General features: G+C 55.2%; 2 protein-coding genes and 2 long non-coding RNA genes across 4 annotated transcripts; 1 reads left to right on the top strand and 3 right to left on the bottom strand.

Moving 5' to 3' along the window:
• Positions 1-94: 94 nt before the first annotated feature.
• LOC144309191 (uncharacterized) lies at positions 95-6985 on the bottom strand. The gene is made up of 3 exons (XR_013375277.1): positions 6200-6985; positions 2292-2423; positions 95-1061 (listed from the first exon to the last, which is right to left on the bottom strand). It is a non-coding gene; the product is annotated as an uncharacterized LOC144309191 (long non-coding RNA).
• Positions 6986-10489: 3504 nt separating this feature from the next.
• Positions 10490-14603, bottom strand: LOC144308027 (uncharacterized). Its single transcript, XR_013374677.1, has 3 exons — positions 14369-14603; positions 11858-11989; positions 10490-10627 (listed from the first exon to the last, which is right to left on the bottom strand). It is a non-coding gene; the product is annotated as an uncharacterized LOC144308027 (long non-coding RNA).
• A 9-nt stretch (positions 14604-14612) lies between these two features.
• On the bottom strand, positions 14613-15599 carry LOC144308026 (sodium- and chloride-dependent creatine transporter 1-like). Its single transcript, XM_077888171.1, has 3 exons — positions 15499-15599; positions 15114-15252; positions 14613-14996 (listed from the first exon to the last, which is right to left on the bottom strand). Exons 1-3 carry the CDS (start codon positions 15574-15576, stop codon positions 14911-14913), a joined length of 303 nt encoding a protein of 100 aa, XP_077744297.1. The 5' UTR covers positions 15577-15599; the 3' UTR covers positions 14613-14910.
• A 383-nt stretch (positions 15600-15982) lies between these two features.
• On the top strand, positions 15983-17560 carry LOC144309205 (EKC/KEOPS complex subunit LAGE3-like). The gene is made up of 3 exons (XM_077890408.1): positions 15983-16207; positions 16852-16980; positions 17208-17560. Exons 1-3 carry the CDS (start codon positions 15996-15998, stop codon positions 17350-17352), a joined length of 486 nt encoding a protein of 161 aa, XP_077746534.1. The 5' UTR covers positions 15983-15995; the 3' UTR covers positions 17353-17560.
• The last annotated feature ends 4918 nt before the right edge of the window (positions 17561-22478 follow it).

Below are 22478 nucleotides of genomic sequence, written 5' to 3'. Positions count from 1 at the left end.
AAAAATTTTAATTTTACTTTGTTAGGATTCTTATTTCTTTATTCATGAGAGACAGAGAGAGAGAGAGAGAGAGAGAGAGGAGAGAGAGAGAGAGGCAGAGACACAGGCAGAGGGAGAAGCAGGCTCCCTGCAGGGAGCCCGATGCGGGATTCGATTCCGGGTCTCCAGGATCACTCCCTGGGCTGAAGGCGGCGCCAAACCGCTGAGCCACTCAGGGATCCCCGAGAAAAAATTTTAAAGTGATCAGGACACCCCTTTTAAAATAATCTGGGCAACTTTGTACATGTTGAAGCACTAGAGGCATCCTAGTAAGATCAGGAATAAGACAGGGGTCCCCGCTACCACAAGGGTCATTTAACAGTGTGTCAAAATGCTAGCCAATAGGAAAGCAGCACAGAGAGGTAGCAGTTATCAGTATAGGAAAGGAAGGGTCAAAAAGTATCATTATTTGTAAATGTGACTGTCTTTCTAGAAAATTCTGACGAATCAACTGAATCCTGGTACTAAGAGGAACATACCCAAAATTCATCAAAATAAGTGATACAAGGGTGCCTGGGGGGCTCAGTCGGTGAAGCTTCTGCCTTCGGCTTGACTTGTGGTCCTGGAGTCTGGGGATCAGGCCCATGTTGGACTACCTGCTCAGCAGGTGTGTATGTGGGTGTGTGACTGCCTCTCCCTCTGCCTCTCCTGCCGCTCGTGCTGTCTCTCAAATAAATAAATAAAATCTTTAAAAAAAAGAAATACTATGGGGCACCTCGGTGGTCAGGGGAGGAGCGTCTGCCTTCGGCTGAGGTCGTGATCCCAGGGTCCTGAGATCAAGTCCCACATCGGGCTCCCCACACGGAGCCTGCTTCTCCCTCTGCCTGTGTCTCTGCCTCTCTCTGTGTCACTCATAGGTAAATACATAAAATCTTTTTTTACAAAAGTAAAATAATTTAAACAGAGAGGCTTTGAGGGACAAATCGACATACAGATTACAATTCAGGAAACAATAGAAGGTTCACAAACATACCTCGTCCAGAAGACCAAATCAGCAGGCAGGTGTCATCTAACACGTGATGCTGGGGAAAAAAGCAAAAATCCTGTCAGCTTTTCACAGCAAAATTATTCTTAGGCGGATAAGAAGAGGTAAATATAAGACAGGAAACTTTTTAAAGATATTCTATTGACAATACACACTCAAGACGAAGGGAAACCTCTGCATCAAACAGGCAACGGAAGGGATCACACGTCAAACCTGGTGCGTACCGACCTATGAATAAAGAGGCAATTGAAGACACATCTGCCATCTGTATAACAAAACACTAATATCCTATTAATTGTAAAAGCTCATTATAAAGGGTTAAAATATCCAAGCCATGAGGATACAAAAACAAAGCGAACCAAAAGGATGACAAGACAATTCTCAGAGAGGGAGGAACAGAATGACTTGTTAGTCAACTATGAAAAAACTCAGGGCGGTTAATAAAGAAACGTGCATCGAAAGAAACTACCACTTTCCCCGATGCAGACAGCAGGGCGGTACGGGGAGGTCCGACCCCGGGGGAGGAGGTCGACCCATACACCTTCCCACCCACACTGGCCAAGATCCTAGAGCCTTCGTGCTGAGGGACCCGTCGCAAAGCCTCTGGGATAAACTCGCGCACGTGTGCTTTGTGTTCTACAAATACACACATGGTCGTAGTGACAGACGATGTCACCGTCACAGAGGAACGTACACTGGGCCGCCCCGCAGCACCGGGTCTGCGGTCGCCGCACCCCCACAGCGGCACTGCCCCACGGGGTATCCCGAACCCCAAGTGGCTGTTGAGCACACTCAACGGGGGGAGGGTGTAGGTGTCAAGTGCACGCGGAATTAGGAAAACACCGTGACTGGAATGCAAAATACCTCGTTAATACTCTTACTGACTATACACGGCCCAACGATCATATGTGGGATAGGACTGGGTTCAGTAGAACGGATGGAAATTATTTTGTCCCTTTTTTTTTTTTTTTTTTTCTTGGCTCCCTTAGTAAGTTCCCAAAGAGTTTCTCCTGCACGTTTTCGTGGTGAGTTCATTCCGGAGTGTGTCATGGGCTTTACCGTCCCGGGACACGGGGCCCTGCTGACCCTTACTAGTTACCGCTTTATTTAGGGAGGCTCTTAGCTTTGTACTTCCACGGGGCCACTTTGCTGAGTGCTCTTATTTGTAATGTTCTCCAGTAGGATCACCGTGTGTTGTCAGGCAGGCAGTCATAGCATCCTGAAATGATGATTACTGTACCTCCTTCTGTTAGATATTTCTACTTACGTCTTTTTTCCGTGCCTGGTTTAATTTTCTACTTGACACGATAATCGCGTGGAATCATAGTGGTCATACGCAGTATGTGTGTTTTGCTCCAGACTTCAATGGAGATGCTCCTCCTGCTCTTTGGATTCTGAACTGTTGGTAGAAATACGTAATGTAAAGTAAGAATTCCCCTCGTCTGACTATATCAATGTTTTTTTCCTTTTTATAAAGCAAAAAGGACATTCGATCTTGTTGGAGGCTTCTGTAACGTCTGTGGAGAAATGATCACGTGGTTCTTCACTTTAGATCGATTAAAATGGTGTACGATTTCCACAGATTTTCTAACACGGAACCATCCTTACACTCCCCAATCAATCCCTCTTGGTCACGTTTTATTTTTTTATCGAGGCGTAGCTGACGTACAGTACTATGTTAGTTTCCGATGCACGGCACAGGGATTCAACAGTTTTATACGTAGGAGGCGACCACCAGGATGGGTCTAGCTACCACCTGTCACCACGCAAAGTTGTTAAGATACAACTGACTGGGATCCCTGGGTGGCTCAGCGGTTCGGCGCCTGCCTTTGGCTCAGGGCCCGATCATGGAGCCCCCGGGTCGAGTCCCACGCCGGGCTCCCGGTGCATGGAGCCGGCTGCTCCCTCTGCCTGTGTCTCTGCCTCTCTCTCTCTCTCTCTCTGTCTATCATGAATAAATAAATAAAATATTTAAAAAGTATATAATTGAGTACATTCCCTATGGTGTACATTGCATCCCTGGGTCTTATTTATTTTAAAACTGGAAGTTTTGTACCTCTTAATCTCCTTCCCCTATTTTACTTATCCTCCCACTCGCTGGTGGTCTGTGAAGCACCAGATCGTTCTCTGTATCCTAAGTGTTTGTGCTTTATTTCGTTTTTTTACATTCCACATACAAGTGAAATCGTACGATATCTGTGTTTCTCTGTGCGAGTTATTTCACGTAGCAGAAGACCCTCTAGGTCCATCCATGTTGCTGCAAATGGAAAAAGATCTCATCCTACTTTTTAAGGTTTTATGTTTGTACTCATGAGAGACACAGAGACAGAGGCAGAGACGCAGGCAGGGGGAGAAGCAGGCTCCGTGCAGGGAGCCGGACGCGGGACTCGATCCCGGGACCCGGGATCACGACCTGAGCCACCCAGGCGGCCCTCATTCTTTTGTGATGGCTGAGTAACATATGTGTGTGTGTGTGTGTGTGTGTGTGTGTGTGTGTGTGTGAGTGAGAGAGAGAGAGAGAGAGAGAGAGAGAGAGAGAGAGGGAGAGAGAGGGAGCTCTTTACCCACTCATGTCTTGGTGGACACTGAGGCTCTTTCCATGCCTTGGCTGTTATTGTGAACAGTGCTCCGGTGAACACAGGAGGGCACAGATCTATCTGAATTAGTGGCTTCTTTTAAGAGTTTGTTTTTTCAGTCATCTTGACACCCAGTGTGGGGGCTTGAACCCACAGGCTCGAGATCCAGAGTTGCACATTCCGCCAGCGCAGCCAGCCAGGTGCCCCTGATTTAGTGCCCTTACTGTCTTCCCTAAGTACACAGAGGTGGAATGGCTGGATCCTACGGTGGTTCTACTTGTAATTTCTTGAGGACTCTCCATGCTGTTTTCCACAGCCGCTGTGCCATTTGGCATCCCCCCCGCCCCCATATCTCAAGGATTTAAATGAGCTACTACATCCTGTTTGGCATAATTCCATTTAGCAGTTGCGCACCGATAGTCGTAAGAATCATTCATAGCTTCATCGTCTGTGCTCTCTCCAGGGGCATCGATCCTCCATAAGCAGCATATGGAAGTTGTAACTCTTTTAATGCCGTGGACTACTTTAACATAGCACCGGAGTGGTCTGCGTCTTAAAGATTTGCTTGAATTGCCCTCTAAAGTCAGCTGACCTAGTACTTTTTTAGAAAGAAGACGTTATTTGTTCACTTGAGAGAGAGAACGCGAGCAGGAGGAGGAGCAGAGGGACAGGGAGACGCCGAGCTCCTGCTGAGCAGGGCGCCCGACTCAGGCCCCCGGGATCGTGACCTGGGCGGAAGGCAGACGCTGAACCCCCTGAGCCGCCCAGGGGCCCCGACCCAGTACTTTTTACAGCAGCTGCTTTTGAACCACATTTCCTATTTCTTTTGTAACAACCGATGAGGGGGCGCCCGGTGGCCCGCTCGGTGAAGCCTCTGCCTTCAGCTCAGGGCCCGATCCCGGGTCCTGGGGTCGAGCCCCACGTCGGGCCCCGAGCTCGCTGGGGAGTCTGTTTCTCGCCCTTCCTCTGCCTTTCTCCCTGCTCATGCTCTCTCTCTCGCTTTCTCTCTCGAATAAATAAATAAAAGAAAATCATAAAATAATAGCATCAAACCAGTCTTTACTGTTTTACAGTTTCCCTTTCCTCGTGGCAGTGTCGGTCATTTATGCCTCCGCGGGAAGACAGACCTTTGACCGTTCCCCAATCGGATTGACATGCAGTCGAGTAACTACTGTCTGATTCCACACCAGTTCCTCTAACTCTGTGCTCGTCTACTGACTTTCTTGTCTTGTTGCGTGTATTGGGGCTTTCTTTCTCCCCTTTTGGATGCGTATCTTAGCTGACGGATCACCTTTTTTTTTTTTTTTTTTTTTTTTTTAAGAACCACTTCTCAAATTTATCAGTTGTGTTATTTTCCTGATTAACTGACTCATGCATTTATATTGCATGTTTCCTTCCCTAGTTATTCTTCAGCTTATTTCTGGCCTGTGTCCTCATGATTTGCAGTGGATACTTTATTCATTTTCATATTTTCTGGCTCATTCACACAAGTAGGTAAGGCTATACATGTTCTTCCTGTTTTTTTTTTTTTTTTAAGATTTTAATTATTTCTTCATGAGACACACAGAGAGAGGCAGAGACACAGGCAGAGGGAGGAGCAGACCCTTTGCGGGGAGCCCGATGCGGGACTCGATCCCGGGACCCCGGGATCACGCCCTCGCCTAAGGCAGACGTCCAACCTCTGAGCCACCCAGGTTCCCCTCTTTGTACATTTACATACAGTTATACCTCGATTGCATGATAAAGTGGCTTTAAATGACACCTAAACTCCTCCACCCGGCTCCAAAATATGAGGCAACCAGGATATCTATAATACGACGCTCCACAGTCTTTCCACCTTCCCTCTCAATGAGCTTGATGATGTTGTTTCCACATTATAGGGCAAAATAACATTGACATTCTCCTTTATGATTATAATTCCTACACCTTTACTACTTTTCCTCTCCATACCGTTTTTTGGTGGCGTAACATTCATATAGAAAAGTGCACAAACCCTATACGTAGAGCTCTACATATCGCCACCGAACCCCGGCAGCAATCAAGAAACCAAACCATTCGAATCAATACCAGTACCCCAGGAGTCACCTGCGCCCCTTCCCCAGTAACTGCTCCCGCTCTGCTCCCAGAAGTGGCCAACCTGGCTTTTAATGACACCCGGCAAGTATTTTTGCTTGGTTTTGAAGGTTATAAAAATGCAGTTATATAGGATGGTTTCTCTAGTGCCTGGTCTCCTCTGCTCATGGTATGTCTCTAAGGCACATGTTTCCCGCTGCACATGGCTCTGGTTTTTACGTTTTCATTCATGTATGATATTCCATCACATGACTACACCACAGCTTTTTTTCATCCATTCTAGTGCTTCTGGAGTTTTCATGTTTTTGACTATTATAAGTAACGTGTCTACGAATTTCATGTTTGAAAAATGTTATACACATGCAGATATGTACAGAGATGCAGTTCTGGTGAGACCGATGGAGGAGTTTTCAGGTTATTTTGTTCATGACTTCGCTGGAACCACAAGATCCCCCTATGACACATTTACCCAGCGCTCTAAATGACAGCACATCACACGGTTAGGGAACGAAGAACATTACTCTACCAGGTAGCAGAGGATACGGCCAAAAATGTGAAGATAGGTGGCTGCAGAGTTCATGCCCAGAATCCAACACAAGTCCCGAGTCCTCGTGGGAAGGTAGGGTTCGTTAGCCAGGACATCAGCAGTTGTGTCATAAGGGTCCACCCCGACCCAGAGACGTGACTGGAGAAAAAGGTTAAAATTAAGAGTCAGAAGCCAGAGTGGAACCAATCTGGAAAGAGTACGTAAAGAACAGTAGTGAAATTATTTGGGTCACTCAACTGAGAAGAAACAGAAAGCTGGTCTTGACCTTGCTTATTATCGAATACTAAATTCCCAAGAGAATCAGAGGTGTTTCAATCGGGGGGAGGATTAAAAGCATACAATTAAGTAGATAATATGAAACCATGAATATGAACACACTGATGGAGAACTTTTAGGTATAATACCAAAGCCAGAAGCCATGAATGAATAAAAGTATTCAGTATTTGATCATAAACAAATGATAAAAAATATATATATAAAAAAGTATATAAACACATGATAAATCTGTGGCAAAAAATATCACGAAAAAACAAAAAAACCCACAACGGGAATGACTGAAAAAGTTATGTGTAATCAACAACTGAACGGAGCATGATATAAAAAATCCAGAATCGGGGATCCCTGGGTGGCGCAGCGGTTTGGCGCCTGCCTTTGGCCCAGGGCGCGATCCTGGAGACCCGGGATCGAGTCCCACGTCGGGCTCCCGGTGCATGGAGCCTGCTTCTCCCTCTGCCTGTGTCTCTGCCTCTCTCTCTCTCTCTCTCTGTGACTATCATAAATAAATAAAAATAAAAAAAATAAAATATGGACTTATAAAAAAAAAAAATCCAGAATCCCTGCCTCCCCCCAAATCAATCTCCCTCTCTTTTGCAGAAAAATGTTGGCTTCTGGGCCGCCTCGGGGGCTCAGTGGTTGAGCGTCTGCCTTTGGCTCAGGTCTTGATCCCGGGGTCCTGGCGTGAGGTCCCACATCGCGATCCTCAATCCTCGCGGGGAGCCTGCTTCTCCCTCTCTATGCCTCTGCCTTTCCCTCTGTGTCTCTCAGGAAGAGATAAAATATTTGAGAAAAGAAAAACATTAGTCACGTTCTGCACCATAAGACACAACTTGAAATTTAAAAGAATAGAAACAGGGGATCCCAGGGGCTCAGCGGTTCAGCGCCTGCCTTCGGCCCGAGGCGTGATCCTGGAGTCCCGAGATCGAGTCCCACATCAGGCTCCCTGCATGGAGCCTGCTTCTCCCTCTCTATGCCTCTGCCTTTCTCTCTGTGTCTCTCAGGAATCAATAAAATATTTGAGGAAAAAAAAAAACACTTTAGTCACGATCCGCACCATAAAACAAAACGTAAATTTAAATTAATAGAAACGATAGGGTATGTGCTCTCAGACCATAACAGAATTAAACTACAAGTCAGTACAAAAAGAGAACAGTAAAAGTCCCACTATACTTGGAGATTTAATGTTATTGAAAAAACACAGGGATCGAAAAAAATCTCAAAAGAAATGCCGAGGTATTTTTAACTAAATGAAAATAAAAATACGACTTTTCAAAATTTGTAGAATGCAGCAAGATTGATGCCTAGAGAGAAATATATCTCATGGAATACATGCATTAAAAAGAAAGATCTAAGATCAATCTAAGTTTCCTCCTTAGGAAAGTAGGAAAAGAAGAGCAAATTATTTTTTTTAAGATTTAGTTATTTAATTATTCATGATAGAAAGAGAGCGAGAGAGGCAGAGACACAGGCAGAGGGAGAAGCAGGCTCCATGCAGGGAGCCCGACACGGGACTCGATCCCGGGACTCCAGGATCCCGCCCCGGGCCGAAGGCAGGCAACAAACCGCTGAGGCACCCAGGGATCCCCAAGAAGAGCAAATTAAATGCAAAGTAGGCAAAAGCCAAGAATTATAAGAATTAGAGGAGAGCTCAATGAAATTGAAAACAGAAAAGAGGAAAAACAAAAGCTGCTTCAAAGGATCAGTAAAGCCAGGCAAATAAGCCTCGGGAGAGGCAAACGAGGAAAAAAACGCTAAGTCTCTAGGTAGGCTAACAAAGATTTTTTAAAAAAGACACCAATTATTACCACTATGAGAAATGAAAGAGAAATGAAAGACTTCCACACTGTGAAGCTGCCGCTGCTACCCCACGAGGTGGGAGGGGGGCGGACAAGGTCAGCACCTTCTCTGCCCCCCCCCCCCTTGGAGCCCTTCAAGCCCCCCAGTGCCTGGTAGCACTGCTGCCAGCCCCAGTCGCTGCCATGTCACACACCCCCTCCACTGCCCCCCGGGGCAGAGTTTGCACAAAGTCCCCCCATAGTATAAGGGGAGCCACGTGAGGGGCAGGGGGGACGGGGAGGAGGTCTGTTCCCCCTGGTGGGGCTGGCGGGGTGTGTAGCTGCCCCCCACCTCTCCCTACTTCTCGCCCCTCAATAAAATGATCTTAAACCGCAAAAAATTAAAAATGAAAATGATTTTTAATATGCATACTTGATTGTTTATTAATATGGCTTGTTTTTATATATTGCTAACACATAATTATATAACATAAAAACAAACAGATTAATCACCTTAAAATATTTAACCACACAGACCTTTAAAGCAAAAGGAATAATCGTGTCACGGGGCTTTAATGTGTATAAAGGCGATAGGTGGGAGAGCTACGTTGAATGAATGACGGGAAAAGGAGTCGAATGGGACAATATACAATATACAATGGGACAATACAAAGAGTACATCTAAATCAATACGTAGAAGAAATGCAGTGAATATAAAATAGCATGGAAATATGTGTGTGAATACATGTACAATGTTTTTGGTGTACATAAATTATTCCAATGAAATACTTAGGAGGATCACGTTGGATATAAAGCGCAAGAACTACGTTGTGCCTATAAAAGAATGCATACGGCACACCATGGAACCTACAGTCATTACAAGGATATTAATCCAATCCCACCAACAATCCTATCTGACAACCTAGGCGAAATGGAGTAAATTCTTCAAAGACACAACGTGCTAAGAGCCACGCAAGACGATGTAGCAAATGCGCAAAGGCCTAGATGTATTAGAGATAATGAGTCCGTAATTAAAACCCTTCCAAAGGAGAACACGCAAGGCCAGGATAGTTTCACCGGAAAATCGTACCAAATACGGAAGGAAGAAATTATACCAATTCTCTACAATCTCTTCCAGAAGACAGAAGCGCAGGAAATACTTCCGAAGCCACTCTACGAGGCCAGCGTTACCCTAACACCAAAACCAAACAGACACAGTGTAAGAAAGCTACAGACCGCTCTCTCTCGCCAACACAGATGCAAAAGTCCTCAAGAAAATTTTATCAAATCGAGGGGGATCCCCGGGCGGCTCAGCGATTTGGCACCTGCCTTCGGCCCGGGGCGTGGTCCTGGGGTCTCGGGATCGAGTCCCTCGTCGGGCGCCTTGCATGGAGCCTGCTTCTCCCTCTAACTGGGTCTCTGCCTCTCTTTCTCTCTCTCTCTCTCTCTGTCTCTCATGAATAAATAAATAAAAATCTTTAAGAAAAAGAAACTATTATCAAATCAAATCCAATAACGTATCCGACGAACTACGCATCACTACGAAGTGAAATTTATCCCATGCGTGCAAGGATGGCGCAACGTGTGAAGATCAGTTAACATGCTCTATCACATCAATAGGCTAAAAAAGACAAATTATATAATCTGATCAAGATACCAGAAAAGGGTTTGGCATAATTCAACCCCTACTCTCGATCGAAACGTGCTCAGCAAACTAGGACTAGAAGGTAACTTCCTAAGCTCGATAAGGAACATCTGTAAAGCAATCGACGGTTAACATTCCTACTGAATGGTGAGAAATTAAAAGCTTCCCTGTTAAGATCGGGAACTCGCAAGGAGGGGATCCCTGAGTGGCTCAGCGGTTTGGCGCCTGCCTTTGCCCAGGGTGTGACCCTGGAGTCCGGGGATCGAGTCCCACGTCGGGCTCCCTGCGTGGAGCCTGCTTCTCCCTCTGCCTGGTCTGTGTCTCTCATAGGTAAATACATAAAATCTTTTTTTACAAAAGTAAAATAATTTACTTTTTTCTAATTTTTTTTTAATTTCTATTTATTTATGATAGTCACACAGAGAGAGAGAGAGAAAAGCAGAGACATAGGCAGAGGGAGAAGCAGGCTCCATGCACCGGGGGCCCGACGTGGGATTCGATCCCGGGTCTCCAGGATCACGCGCCCCGGGCCAAAGGCAGGCGCTAAACCGCTGCGCCACCCAGGGATCCCAAAAGTAAAATAATTTAAACAGAGAGGCTTTGAGGGACAAATCGACATACAGATTACAATTCAGGAAACAATAGAAGGTTCACAAACATACCTCGTCCAGAAGACCAAATCAGCAGGCAGGTGTCATCTAACACGTGATGCTGGGGAAAAAAGCAAAAATCCTGTCAGCTTTTCACAGCAAAATTATTCTTAGGCGGATAAGAAGAGGTAAATATAAGACAGGAAACTTTTTAAAGATATTCTATTGACAATACACACTCAAGACGAAGGGAAACCTCTGCATCAAACAGGCAACGGAAGGGATCACACGTCAAACCTGGTGCGTACCGACCTATGAATAAAGAGGCAATTGAAGACACATCTGCCATCTGTATAACAAAACACTAATATCCTATTAATTGTAAAAGCTCATTATAAAGGGTTAAAATATCCAAGCCATGAGGATACAAAAACAAAGCGAACCAAAAGGATGACAAGACAATTCTCAGAGAGGGAGGAACAGAATGACTTGTTAGTCAACTATGAAAAAACTCAGGGCGGTTAATAAAGAAACGTGCATCGAAAGAAACTACCACTTTCCCCGATGCAGACAGCAGGGCGGTACGGGGAGGTCCGACCCCGGGGGAGGAGGTCGACCCATACACCTTCCCACCCACACTGGCCAAGATCCTAGAGCCTTCGTGCTGAGGGACCCGTCGCAAAGCCTCTGGGATAAACTCGCGCACGTGTGCTTTGTGTTCTACAAATACACACATGGTCGTAGTGACAGACGATGTCACCGTCACAGAGGAACGTACACTGGGCCGCCCCGCAGCACCGGGTCTGCGGTCGCCGCACCCCCACAGCGGCACTGCCCCACGGGGTATCCCGAACCCCAAGTGGCTGTTGAGCACACTCAACGGGGGGAGGGTGTAGGTGTCAAGTGCACGCGGAATTAGGAAAACACCGTGACTGGAATGCAAAATACCTCGTTAATACTCTTACTGACTATACACGGCCCAACGATCATATGTGGGATAGGACTGGGTTCAGTAGAACGGATGGAAATTATTTTGTCCCTTTTTTTTTTTTTTTTTTTCTTGGCTCCCTTAGTAAGTTCCCAAAGAGTTTCTCCTGCACGTTTTCGTGGTGAGTTCATTCCGGAGTGTGTCATGGGCTTTACCGTCCCGGGACACGGGGCCCTGCTGACCCTTACTAGTTACCGCTTTATTTAGGGAGGCTCTTAGCTTTGTACTTCCACGGGGCCACTTTGCTGAGTGCTCTTATTTGTAATGTTCTCCAGTAGGATCACCGTGTGTTGTCAGGCAGGCAGTCATAGCATCCTGAAATGATGATTACTGTACCTCCTTCTGTTAGATATTTCTACTTACGTCTTTTTTCCGTGCCTGGTTTAATTTTCTACTTGACACGATAATCGCGTGGAATCATAGTGGTCATACGCAGTATGTGTGTTTTGCTCCAGACTTCAATGGAGATGCTCCTCCTGCTCTTTGGATTCTGAACTGTTGGTAGAAATACGTAATGTAAAGTAAGAATTCCCCTCGTCTGACTATATCAATGTTTTTTTCCTTTTTATAAAGCAAAAAGGACATTCGATCTTGTTGGAGGCTTCTGTAACGTCTGTGGAGAAATGATCACGTGGTTCTTCACTTTAGATCGATTAAAATGGTGTACGATTTCCACAGATTTTCTAACACGGAACCATCCTTACACTCCCCAATCAATCCCTCTTGGTCACGTTTTATTTTTTTATCGAGGCGTAGCTGACGTACAGTACTATGTTAGTTTCCGATGCACGGCACAGGGATTCAACAGTTTTATACGTAGGAGGCGACCACCAGGATGGGTCTAGCTACCACCTGTCACCACGCAAAGTTGTTAAGATACAACTGACTGGGATCCCTGGGTGGCTCAGCGGTTCGGCGCCTGCCTTTGGCTCAGGGCCCGATCATGGAGCCCCCGGGTCGAGTCCCACGCCGGGCTCCCGGTGCATGGAGCCGGCTGCTCCCTCTGCCTGTGTCTCTGCCTCTCTCTCTCTCTCTCTCTGTCTATCATGAATAAATAAATAAAATATTTAAAAAGTATATAATTGAGTACATTCCCTATGGTGTACATTGCATCCCTGGGTCTTATTTATTTTAAAACTGGAAGTTTTGTACCTCTTAATCTCCTTCCCCTATTTTACTTATCCTCCCACTCGCTGGTGGTCTGTGAAGCACCAGATCGTTCTCTGTATCCTAAGTGTTTGTGCTTTATTTCGTTTTTTTACATTCCACATACAAGTGAAATCGTACCACTTCTCAAATTTATCAGTTGTGTTATTTTCCTGATTAACTGACTCCTGCATTTTTATTGCATGTTTCCTTCCCTAGTTATTCTTTGGCTTATTTCTGGCCTGTGTCCTCATGATTTGCAGTGGATACTTTATTCATTTTCATATTTTCTGGCTCATTCACACAAGTAGGTAAGGCTATATACATGTTTTTCCTGGGCTTTTTTGGAAAGATTTTATTTATTTATTCATGAGAGACAGAGAGAGAGGCTGAGACACAGGCAGAGGGAGGAGCAGGCCCGAAGCAGGGAGCCCGACAGGTCTTTGAAGCCATTGTGTTATCCTTGTCATTTTCTAGATACTCTTAAGTTTTCTCCTGGATATATTCTTTGAATCGACGTTTAAGGCGGTATTTAAAATTTTCCAGATGACAGGGTGGCTTTCACTTTGTATATTTTTAAGGGTATTATGTATTTATTCATCACAGCACCGAATGGTAGAGGCAGAGAGAGAAGCAGGCTCCGTGCTCCCAGGTCTCTGTTTGGTGGGGGCCTGCTGCTCCCTCTCCCTCTGCCTGCTGCTCCCCCTGCTTGTGCGCACTCTGTGTGTGTGTGTCTGTGTCAACAAAATGAACATCTTTGAAAAAATACTGTAGCTTTACATAACCCACGTAGTCCCGTCTTATGCATACCACCCGGCACAAGAGAACTTCCTGTGATGATGGAAATGTTCTGTGAGATCCAGAAGCCGCTAGCCACACATGGCTATTAAGCACTCGACACCACACGAGTGTCCTTAAGGAAAGCAATTTTTGATTTCAATTAATTACAGGTAAATAGTCACAGATGACCAGCGGCCACCATATAGGACAGTGCAGCTCTGGACAGTGTCTTTATTCCCACGATGGGCATCAAGTGTCCCTCCTTCCCTTTCCACAACCATTCACATTGATCACATTGTACTTTTCTCTAAATGCTTATGTTTCTACATTTATTTATTCATTTTCTAAATGAATTTATTTATTTATTCATGAGAGACACACACAGAGAGAGGCAGAGACGCAGGCAGAGACGCAGGCAGAGGGAGAAGCAGGCCCCATGCAGGGAGCCCGATGCGGGACTCGATCCTGGGACTCGAGGACCACGCCCCGGGCCGAAGGCAGGCGGCGAACCGCTGAGCCACCCAGGGAAGCCCGGCGTATTATTTTCATGTTGAGTCACACAGGTCCCAGAAGCAAGAAAAGCAAGGAGGAGAAGAGAAAGACGATCAGCAAAGTAGAGAGGCTGCAGGTCAGGATCACAATTACGATCTAGTTACAGACGACGGCCTCGACGAAGACGCTGCGCGTCTATAAAGCACTGAGCTCCCGTTATCAACCTCCCTGTACTTGACCCTTGAACAAAACAGGTTTGAATCTGAGGGGCCCACTCCTGTGCTGAAGTTTTCAACAAACACAGCCTAGGACTAAGGTTTTTTTCTCCTATTTCTGGTTTTATTCACATTTCTCTTCCCCCGCTCACCTCCTGGGCAGAAGGCAGTCTGTGGCATACATACCCCGCAGCAGGCCTGTCACTCAGCTGTTTATGCCGTCGGCGAGGCACGCACTCACCGGTAGCCTGTTGGTAGTAAGGTTTCGAGGGAGTCGAGGGTCACACGCATTCTTCTGTGGTGCGGGGTGGCGGCTCTGTTGTGCAAGGGTCGAGTGTACTTCTCGGGGATTTAAAGAGGGAATTTGAGCATGCTCGACGTTTCCAGCTTTAGACTGTCCCTGTGTACTCATTCCGTGTTGCAGGTGTCTTTAATTTTTTTCCCCAAGATTAACTTGCCAAGTTGACACAGAGAGAGAGGGGGGAGAGCGCGAGCGAGCGAGCGCACAAGCGGGAGGGGCTGCCGAGGGAGAGGGAGAGGCAGGCTCCGTGGTGAGCAGGGAACCCCACGTGGGGCTGGATCGCAACCCCCGCGAGCATGACGTGAGCCCCCACGGCAGGTGCTCAACCGAGCCGCCCAGGCGCCCTCCGTGTGTCCTGAGACCGACTTGCCTTTTCGTGCAAAGTTGGTCAGCGCCGCTGAGAGCCTCCACGAGGCATAAACCCGGGCTGGAGAGGGGCAGGAGGCGGTCGCCGGCCTCCGAGGAGGACCCAGCGTTCTGGCTCACGGCAGGCGATACGGCGTCAGCGCACGATCCATCCTTCTCTTCGGAAACTCCCACCCCGTGCTCGCAACGCACCGCTGCCGGGCTGGAAGGTAACCCGGGTCGGAGCGGCTGCCCACAGCTGGAGACAGGCCGGAGAAGGGGTGCGAGGGGCTGTGCGGCCCGGCCGCGCCCTCCTCCCGTTCCGCGCACGTGCCCTCACCTGCGAGCGGGGACCCCAGCTTGGACCAGTCGGGCTTGAGATGGTAGATGATGCCATCCAGGGCGCCGGGCAGCAGCACTCCGCGCACCAGCAGCACGACGAGGACCACGTAGGGGAAGGTAGCGGTGAAGTACACGATCTGCGGGGGGCGGGCGGCTCAGAGGGGGCCCCGGCCCGGCGGGATGGCCAGGGGACCAGGCCGGGGGCTCCGAGGTCCAGCGGGAGGCCGGCCGGCGGCCGCGCCGTCCTCCTCGAGGCCTCGGCTCCTCCCGGGGAGGCTGTGTGCTCGGCTCGGGCAGCAGCAGCAGCCCCGCGGCGCGCAGGACACCCACGGGGGTGGGGCAGGGGGACGGGCAGGGCCTGGACGGGGGGGGGTCGGGGGTACCTGTCCGACCGCCTCCAGATGCTCCAGGACCCGGCGCAGGTGATCAGCGGGCTGGGGCCAGGCGGGGCGGCGGCGCATGCGCGGGCTGGGCGGGTCGGAGTCACGTGCCAGCCGCCTCCCTAGCCCCCCCCCCCCCCCCCCCGTCCCTACCACCCCCCCGCCCCCCGCTCCTGCCAGGCTCGGCGCAGGCGCCCCAGGGAGCGCGGGTGACGTCAGCTGGCGAGAGGCGGGGCCTCCTGAGGTAGCCTCGGCCGCTTCGGGACGCGGGCCACGCGTTCCATCCGGGCATCTGCGCCCCCCCCACCCCGCGGGCTTGGCGGGAAGCAGCGACGTGCGGGCGGCGTGTGCGCAGGCGCCGTGCGTGCCCGCAGCGGCCTTGCGCGCCGAGGGGCGGGGCTTCGCGAGCGGGCGGGCGGGCGAGGCGGAGCCGTCGAGGAGGAGTGCGGGCGGCCTCGCGCGGGGCTCTGGGCAGGCGGGCGTAAGTGGCGGCGGCGGCCATGCAGGCCCCAGGGGACGGCGAGGGCGGCGCGGCAGGCGGGGCGGAGGGCGGCGCGGGCAGCCGTGAAGGCGAGGGTGGCCCGCGCCCCGAGGGAGCGGAGGGCGAGGCGGTCAGGGCCCCTCCCCAGGCCGAGGTTGCCCCGCAGCCCGCGGGGCCCCTTGGGGACGTGCCGCCCGAGGTCATGTTCGCCCCGAGCCGATTGCTGGAGTTGTATCTTTTCCGCGGAGGGGGCCCTGGGCGCGGGCGGCGGCGGGGTCGGTTGGGGGCGTGGCGGCCGCCCTGGGGGGGCGGGAGGGGCAGCGGGGCCAACGGCCTGGAGAGGCGACCTGAGGGGCCAAGGTTGGGGCCTAGGAGGGGACGGGGGCGGTTGGGGCCTAGGAGGGGACGGGGGCAGTTGGGGCCTAGGAGGGGACGGGGGCGCTTGGGGCCTAGGAGGGGACGGAGTCGCTTGGGGCCTAGGAGGGGACGAGGCGGTTGGGGCCTAGCAGGGGACGAGGCGGTTGGGGCCTAGGAGGGGACGGGGTCGCTTGGGGCCTAGGAGGGGACGGGGTCGCTTGGGGCCTAGCAGGGGACGAGGCGCTTGGGGCCTAGCAGGGGACGAGGCGCTTGGGGCCTAGGAGGGGACCGGGCCGCTTGGGGCCTGGGAGGAGACAGGCCCGCTTGGGGCCTGGGAGGGGACGGGGCTGCTTGGGGCCTAGGAGGGGACGGGGTCGCTTGGGGCCTGGGAGGGGACGGGCCCGCTTGGGGCCTGGGAGGAGACAGGGGCGGCCTGGGCGACCCTCTGCCTCGAGGGCTGAGCAGGCCTCGGGCCCCCGGAGATTGAGCAGCGGACGGTGCCTTAACCGCGCCCCCAGCAAGCTGACGGTGCCCTTCCGGACACCACTGGAGGCGGAGATGGCGCGCAGGTCCCTCGCACCGTATGTCCAGCGTCCCCGAGGACTAGTTCAGAAGGAGCTGACGGTGAACGGCAGCGCCCTGGCCATGTGAGTGCTGCGAGGCGGGGAGCGGCGGTCGGAGGCGGGGCGCGGGGTACGGGGAGGAGCGGGGGTCCCGGGGCGGGGGGCGGGGGTGGGGGGGGACGAGGAGGGGCGCACGGGCTGGGCGGGGGAAGGACGGGAGGGGCGCGGGTGCCGGGCGGTCCGTGTCTCCCCAGGCCCCCACGGAGGCCCTGCTCACCCCCAACCCCCCTGTTCCTTTGCCCGCCCTGCAGTAGATGGACTGCCGAGGACCCGGTCTTCTTCCGCATTTCCGTGAACGCCTTCCTGGACCAGCTGTCCCTGGTGATGCGAAACATTCGAGGCTTTGGGTCCCCGCCAATGCGAAGCCTGGGCCGGGGAAAGAGAACCGACACCTAAAGCCGCGCCCCCCGCCCCCGCAGGCGCGGCTCGGGCCGTCGTCGGTACCTGCCGTCGTTGCCGACCCGCTATCAGAGCCCCACGTTTTTCCCCCGCAGCGGGCCCCGGGTGCCTCCTGGTGCCCTCGAGTTCTTAGTTCTTTCCCTGGCCTCGGGGGAGCGGGCCCTGCTTGTTGGTTGCTGCAGAAAATAAAGCCGAGTTCACTGTTTCGGGTCTGAGGTTCTTTTCTCGGCTCCGGCGCCTCCAGGCTTCCTCGCCGTTGCTCTCCCTGGGGCGGGAGGTTCTGGGAGCCCCGTGCCGCCAGCACAAGGTTCTTGGCGACAGCCTGGGGAAGGGAAACTGCAGCCCCACGTCCAGGACTGAATGCTGTCGGGGTCCCGGAGTGCTCTCCCGGTTCCCCCCCCCCCCGCCCCCACCGTGCGGGTACCGCACCATATACCGGGCGGGCGACAGCTGGACGGGCTCTTTAAAGACTTTATTTCCTGCTTCCTGAAAAGCAGAGCGGCAAGGCCACAGGCGGCGGGAGAGGCAGGCCCCATGCGGGGAGCCCGACTCGGGACTCGACCCCGGGTCTCCGGGATCTCGCAGGGGGCCCCGAGGGGCCCTTAGAGCGCCAGCGCCGTCGCGCTCCGGGTCTCCCGTTGCGGGCGCTGACGCCAGGCGGTTCGCGGCCGGGGTCTCTGCGGGAACGCTCGCGTCCTCGCGCCGCACCCAGGAGGTGCGTTCACCGCGTTGGTCCCCTGCCTGGTCTTGAGCCGCTCGGTCCGCGGTCCACGGTCCGCGGCGCACGCTTGCCCTCCGGAAACACGCCCTCCCGCCGCTAGGCTGCTCTCCCCACGTCCCACCAGGCTGGCCGCCTGCCCGAGGAAACGGCGCGCTGGGAACGTGGGGAACAACCGCACGCCCGACTTGGGGATTTCCTGGCCCCCTGGCCCTGAGCACCATGGCCCCCACGCCCCCGCCAGGGGCGCCCCGGGCCTGGGCAGGTCACCGCCTGCGAGCCCCGCACTGAGGATTCCACCTTTGCGGCTGCGTCCCCCCCCCCCGCCCCCCAGCTTTGCTCCGGTGCTTCCTCTGCACGCAGACGGGTTCCCGTGAGCCTTGCTCCTAGGGGTACCGGGCCGGGGCGCCTGAGCGGACGCCTCCCTTCTGCTCCCGCCGAGGTCGCGGCCCTGGGCTGCAGCCTCGCACCCCTCTCCCTGCGCAGCGGGGAGTCGGCTTTTTGACGAGTCTCTGTCCCTCTGCCCGGCCCCTCCAATAAACAGATACACGGTTTTTGTTAAAAAGGCGAATCAGTGGCACCAGAGCAGCTCTTAGGGCAGAACCCGGTTTGCACCGCCCCGAGGCAGGCCCTTTCCCGGACCGGCCTGATGCGCCCCCGGCCCCGCCCGGGGTGAGGTCTCCCGTTCTGGCCGGTGGGGACGGCAGGGGGCGGGGGGGGGGGGGGCGTGTGCTGCGTGGGGCGGCGGTGACCCTCGCCTGGGGCCGCGTCCTTTCCCGGCCTCGGGCGGGGCTCCCCTGGGGCCCCCCTGCAGCTCTCCGCCCCAGGGGCTCCACCCTGGCCCTCAGCGCCCCCCACTCTCGGCTCCGTCTCCAAGTCACGGAGGCTCCACGCGGCCACACCCGCGCGCTCCACACCGCAAGCTGGGGCACGGCCCGGTGCGCCTCGAGTCTCGGCCTCCCCCGGGGCGCTGCCCCGGACCAGCTTCCAGCCGCTGCGGTCACAGCCTGCTACTCAGGGGCCCCCTGGGGGCGGTCCGGGCGCTGGTCCCCTCACGCGCCTGAGCAGGCAATCGGCCTTTGCAGCCTGGATGGCCCACGGGCGCGGGAAGGACAGCAGCGACGCTCACCGCCACGGTGGCGGCGGCGGGGCCGGGAAAGGACGAGCCTGCCCCGGGAGCAGAGGGCTGCCACCGGGGGCGCGTCCCCAGGTCTCGGTCACCTGCTCTCCCCCTCTCCCCCCTCTCCCTCCGCCTTCCATCCTCTGCACACGGAGCGGCTTCGCGTGGACAGGTGGCACCTCAGCTGCGAAGGCCACTGCCGACCACACTCCCCCCCTGCTCTCCAGCGGCTCTAGGACATTCTACTCGCTTTACTCGCTTATGTTTCTTAAAGGGTCTGTTGATTTTTCTGAGAGGCGGCCGGGGCCACAGAGGAGCGGGGTGCGGAGGAGGGACAGGGGCGGAGCAGGCTCCCCGCTGAGCCGGGACCCCGGGATCATGACCCGAGCCCAAGGCCCGCAGGGGACCCGCTGAGCCGCCCAGGCGCCCCTCGTTTACTCACTTAGGCACGTTCCCCCCCCCCCCCCGAGTTTAAAGGTCGCCTCGCTGCCGATGGCAAGTTCAGAGCCGGGTCCCCGGCCGCCTCCCGGCCCCTCGCTGTGGGGCCCGGGCTCTCTGCAGGCGGGCTGACGACGGCACGGCTGTCCTCCTGAAGTCCCCTCGCCGGCCCCGGGTTCCGTCCTGGAACCCGGCTGGGTCGCCGTCCCTTCCTCTCCGTTCCCGTCCTTGCGGGTTCAAGTCAGATGCACTGAGGCGGGGCCCCTACACCGCGGCCTCCACCTTCAGGGGCCCTCCCTGCCTTTCGGGGGAGACATCCCGTCCCCTGCCTGCCGCCGCGACCGACGTGGACGACAATGCGCCACCGCAGACGTCCTTCCGTCTCCCGAGTCGCAAGGCTCCGCCCCGGGCCCTGGCCACCCCCGACTTCTCCCCCGAAGCTGTGCCTTTCCCAGGAGGCCGCAGGGCCCGCCGCGCACGGGACGCACCCTCGGGCTCGGGGTGGCTTCTCTCCCGACAGTCAGCAGGTGCGGCCGTCGGGGGCCTGTGGCTCGGTGCTTCGCGTCCGTCCATGGATGTCGTGTGTGACATTTTATTTCTTGATTCCTGAGGGACACACAGAGACAGCGGCAGGGACACCGGCAGAGGGAGAAGCGGGCTCCCCGCGAGGGCCCGACGCGCGCCTCCATCCCGGGACCCCGGTCGCGCCCCGGGCCCACGGCGACGCCCAACCGCTGAGCCCCCCCGGGCGCCCCATGTTATGGAAACACATTCCTCGGGTACGGATCGCACGAGAAATAAGTATATTTTCGGGGCAGCCGGTGGCCCCGGCCGCTAAGCGTCCCGGCTCCTGATTTCGGGTCAGCTCGGGACCTCGGCGTCCTGGGATCGGCCCCGCGCCCCGTCGGGCTCCCCGGCCTGCCCCGAGCCTGCTTGTCCCCGTCCCTCTTCTCCTTCTCCTGCTCTCTGCCTCTCTCTCTCTCTCTGAAATAAGTAAAGAAAACCTTAAAAGAAAAAAGAAGAAATAGTTCCGTTGTGCACAGTGACCGTGGGTTCCGTCGGTTGAGGAGTCCTCCTTCCCGGGCTCGTTCTTTCAAGCGTCGGGGAAGCATTTTGAATCCGAGGACATGCCCGTCACCACCGTGCAGCACGTGTGTGCTTTGGTCGCCCAGCAGCCATTGCCCTTCTCCTGCGACCAGGATCCCCGTTTCCCCCAGAAAGCCCCCGTTTCCCTCCCGCCCGCAGCTCTGACCCTGGGAGAGTTGAGGGACCTCTGGTCCCAGGGGCGGCGTGCGGCTCGGGCCTGGCCCATCAGAGCGCGGCTTTCCCGCGGCCATCGGCCACCCCAGCCAAGCGCGGGACCCTCTGGGGGCAGAGGGGAGGCGGGAGCGGGGTGCCCAGCGCCGAGGCCCAGGTCCTGGATCCAGCCTCGCCTGACGACGACGGGCCCTCGCCCCGCCCCGTTGGGTTACCCGGACCCAGACGCCCCCTTCGGCTGCAGCCAACGACAATACTGGGCACCGGGCCTCTGCGACTTTCCTCACCTGCGCCGTGGGGCCGAGGAGCCACCGACTGGCGGCCGGTTCACGCGACGACGCGGCTGCCCTTTCCCTTCCCGGACACGCCGGCGGGTCCCAGTCTCCCGAGAAGCGCTGCGGCCTCTTGTGGCCGAGAAGGAGGCCCTGCGGCTTCCGGGGGTCCGGCTGCGGAGAGGGCGTGGCGGGGGGGGGCGACAGGGACACGCGGCAGCAGCCGCCCGGGATCCGGCCTTCCGGCCCAGGGCCCCCAGGACGGGCGCCCGCCACTCACCGGGCCCGGGGCCAAAGCACCCAGTCCCGGCCTCCCTCCCACCCAGCTCGGCCCAGAGCGTGGCCGGGCCACGGGGCTGCGGAGGCTGCTGGCGGCGGCGACACCGTCGGGGCCCGCCCCCCGCACCCCGACCCTCCCCGGGCTCCCCTGTCCCTCCGGGGCAGCACCTGGGCTGCCGGGGGCCTACGAGGTCGGATGTGACTCTCCTTCGCCCCGCATCTTCTCTGGCGTCCTCCCGGTCCTCCCACCTGGTCCCTGTGACCCGGCCACTCTGGCCTCCTCCTCGTCCTCCCACCTGGTCCCTGTGACTCGTCCCCTGTGGCCTCTTCCTCATCCTCCCACCTGGTCCCTGTGACCCAGCCACACTGGCCTCCTCCCGTCTTCCCACCTGGTCCCTGTGACCCGTCCCCTCTGGCCTCCTCCCCGACCTCCCACCTGGTCCCTGTGACCCGTCCCCTCTGGCCTCTTCCTCGTCCTCCCACCTGGTCCCTGTGACCCGCCCACTCCGGCCTCCTCCCCGTCCTCTCAGCTGGTCCCTGTGACCCAACCACACTGGGCTCTTCCCCGTCCTCTCAGCTGGTCCCTGTGACCCGGCCACACTGGCCTCCTCCCCCGTCTGCCACAGGCCAGGCCCAGGCCCCCTCAGGGCTCTTTCCTGCGGGAACTCTCTGCCCCAGTCCGCCTGGCTCACGGCCCCCCATGACGTTAGCAGGCCTGGGGGTGGGAAGCAGGCAGGTGCGGCCCAACGGAGATGCTGCCCAGCCGCCCCCGGGGAGATGTGGGTGCCCCGAGGACAGTGGGGAGCCGGGCACGGAGCCCGACAAGGTCCCCCCGACGTCCTCTTAGGTCCCCAGGCCCGGTGTGGGGAGAAGAGGGTGGATGAGGGCAGGTGGGGCAGCAGCGGGGACACGACCCCGCACCCCAGCCAAGGGGTGCTAGGCCCAGGGTGGCCGTGGCGGTGGGGGCGGGTGCCGGGGGTGGGCCTCACAGGGCAACCCCCAGACTTTGCTGACCTCAGGGTGGCCATGACCGCCCTCC

Source organism: Canis aureus, chromosome X (assembly GCF_053574225.1).
Source record: "Canis aureus isolate CA01 chromosome X, VMU_Caureus_v.1.0, whole genome shotgun sequence".
Classification (NCBI taxonomy): domain Eukaryota; kingdom Metazoa; phylum Chordata; class Mammalia; order Carnivora; family Canidae; genus Canis; species Canis aureus.
This window is presented reverse-complemented; position numbering and strand designations above follow the sequence as displayed.

Coding starts and splice junctions, on each gene's coding strand:
- LOC144308026 (XM_077888171.1), bottom strand. CDS start 15,576: ATGCGCCGCCGCCCCGCCTGGCCCCAGCCCGCTGATCACCTGCGCCGG. Junction 15,253..15,498: donor ATCTGGAGGCGGTCGGACAG/GTACCCCCGACC, acceptor CGCCCCCCGCAG/ATCGTGTACTTCACCGCTAC. Junction 14,997..15,113: donor GCTGGGGTCCCCGCTCGCAG/GTGAGGGCACGT, acceptor GTTACCTTCCAG/CCCGGCAGCGGTGCGTTGCG.
- LOC144309205 (XM_077890408.1), top strand. CDS start 15,996: ATGCAGGCCCCAGGGGACGGCGAGGGCGGCGCGGCAGGCGGGGCGGAG. Junction 16,208..16,851: donor CCGAGCCGATTGCTGGAGTT/GTATCTTTTCCG, acceptor CCGCGCCCCCAG/CAAGCTGACGGTGCCCTTCC. Junction 16,981..17,207: donor AACGGCAGCGCCCTGGCCAT/GTGAGTGCTGCG, acceptor CCCGCCCTGCAG/TAGATGGACTGCCGAGGACC.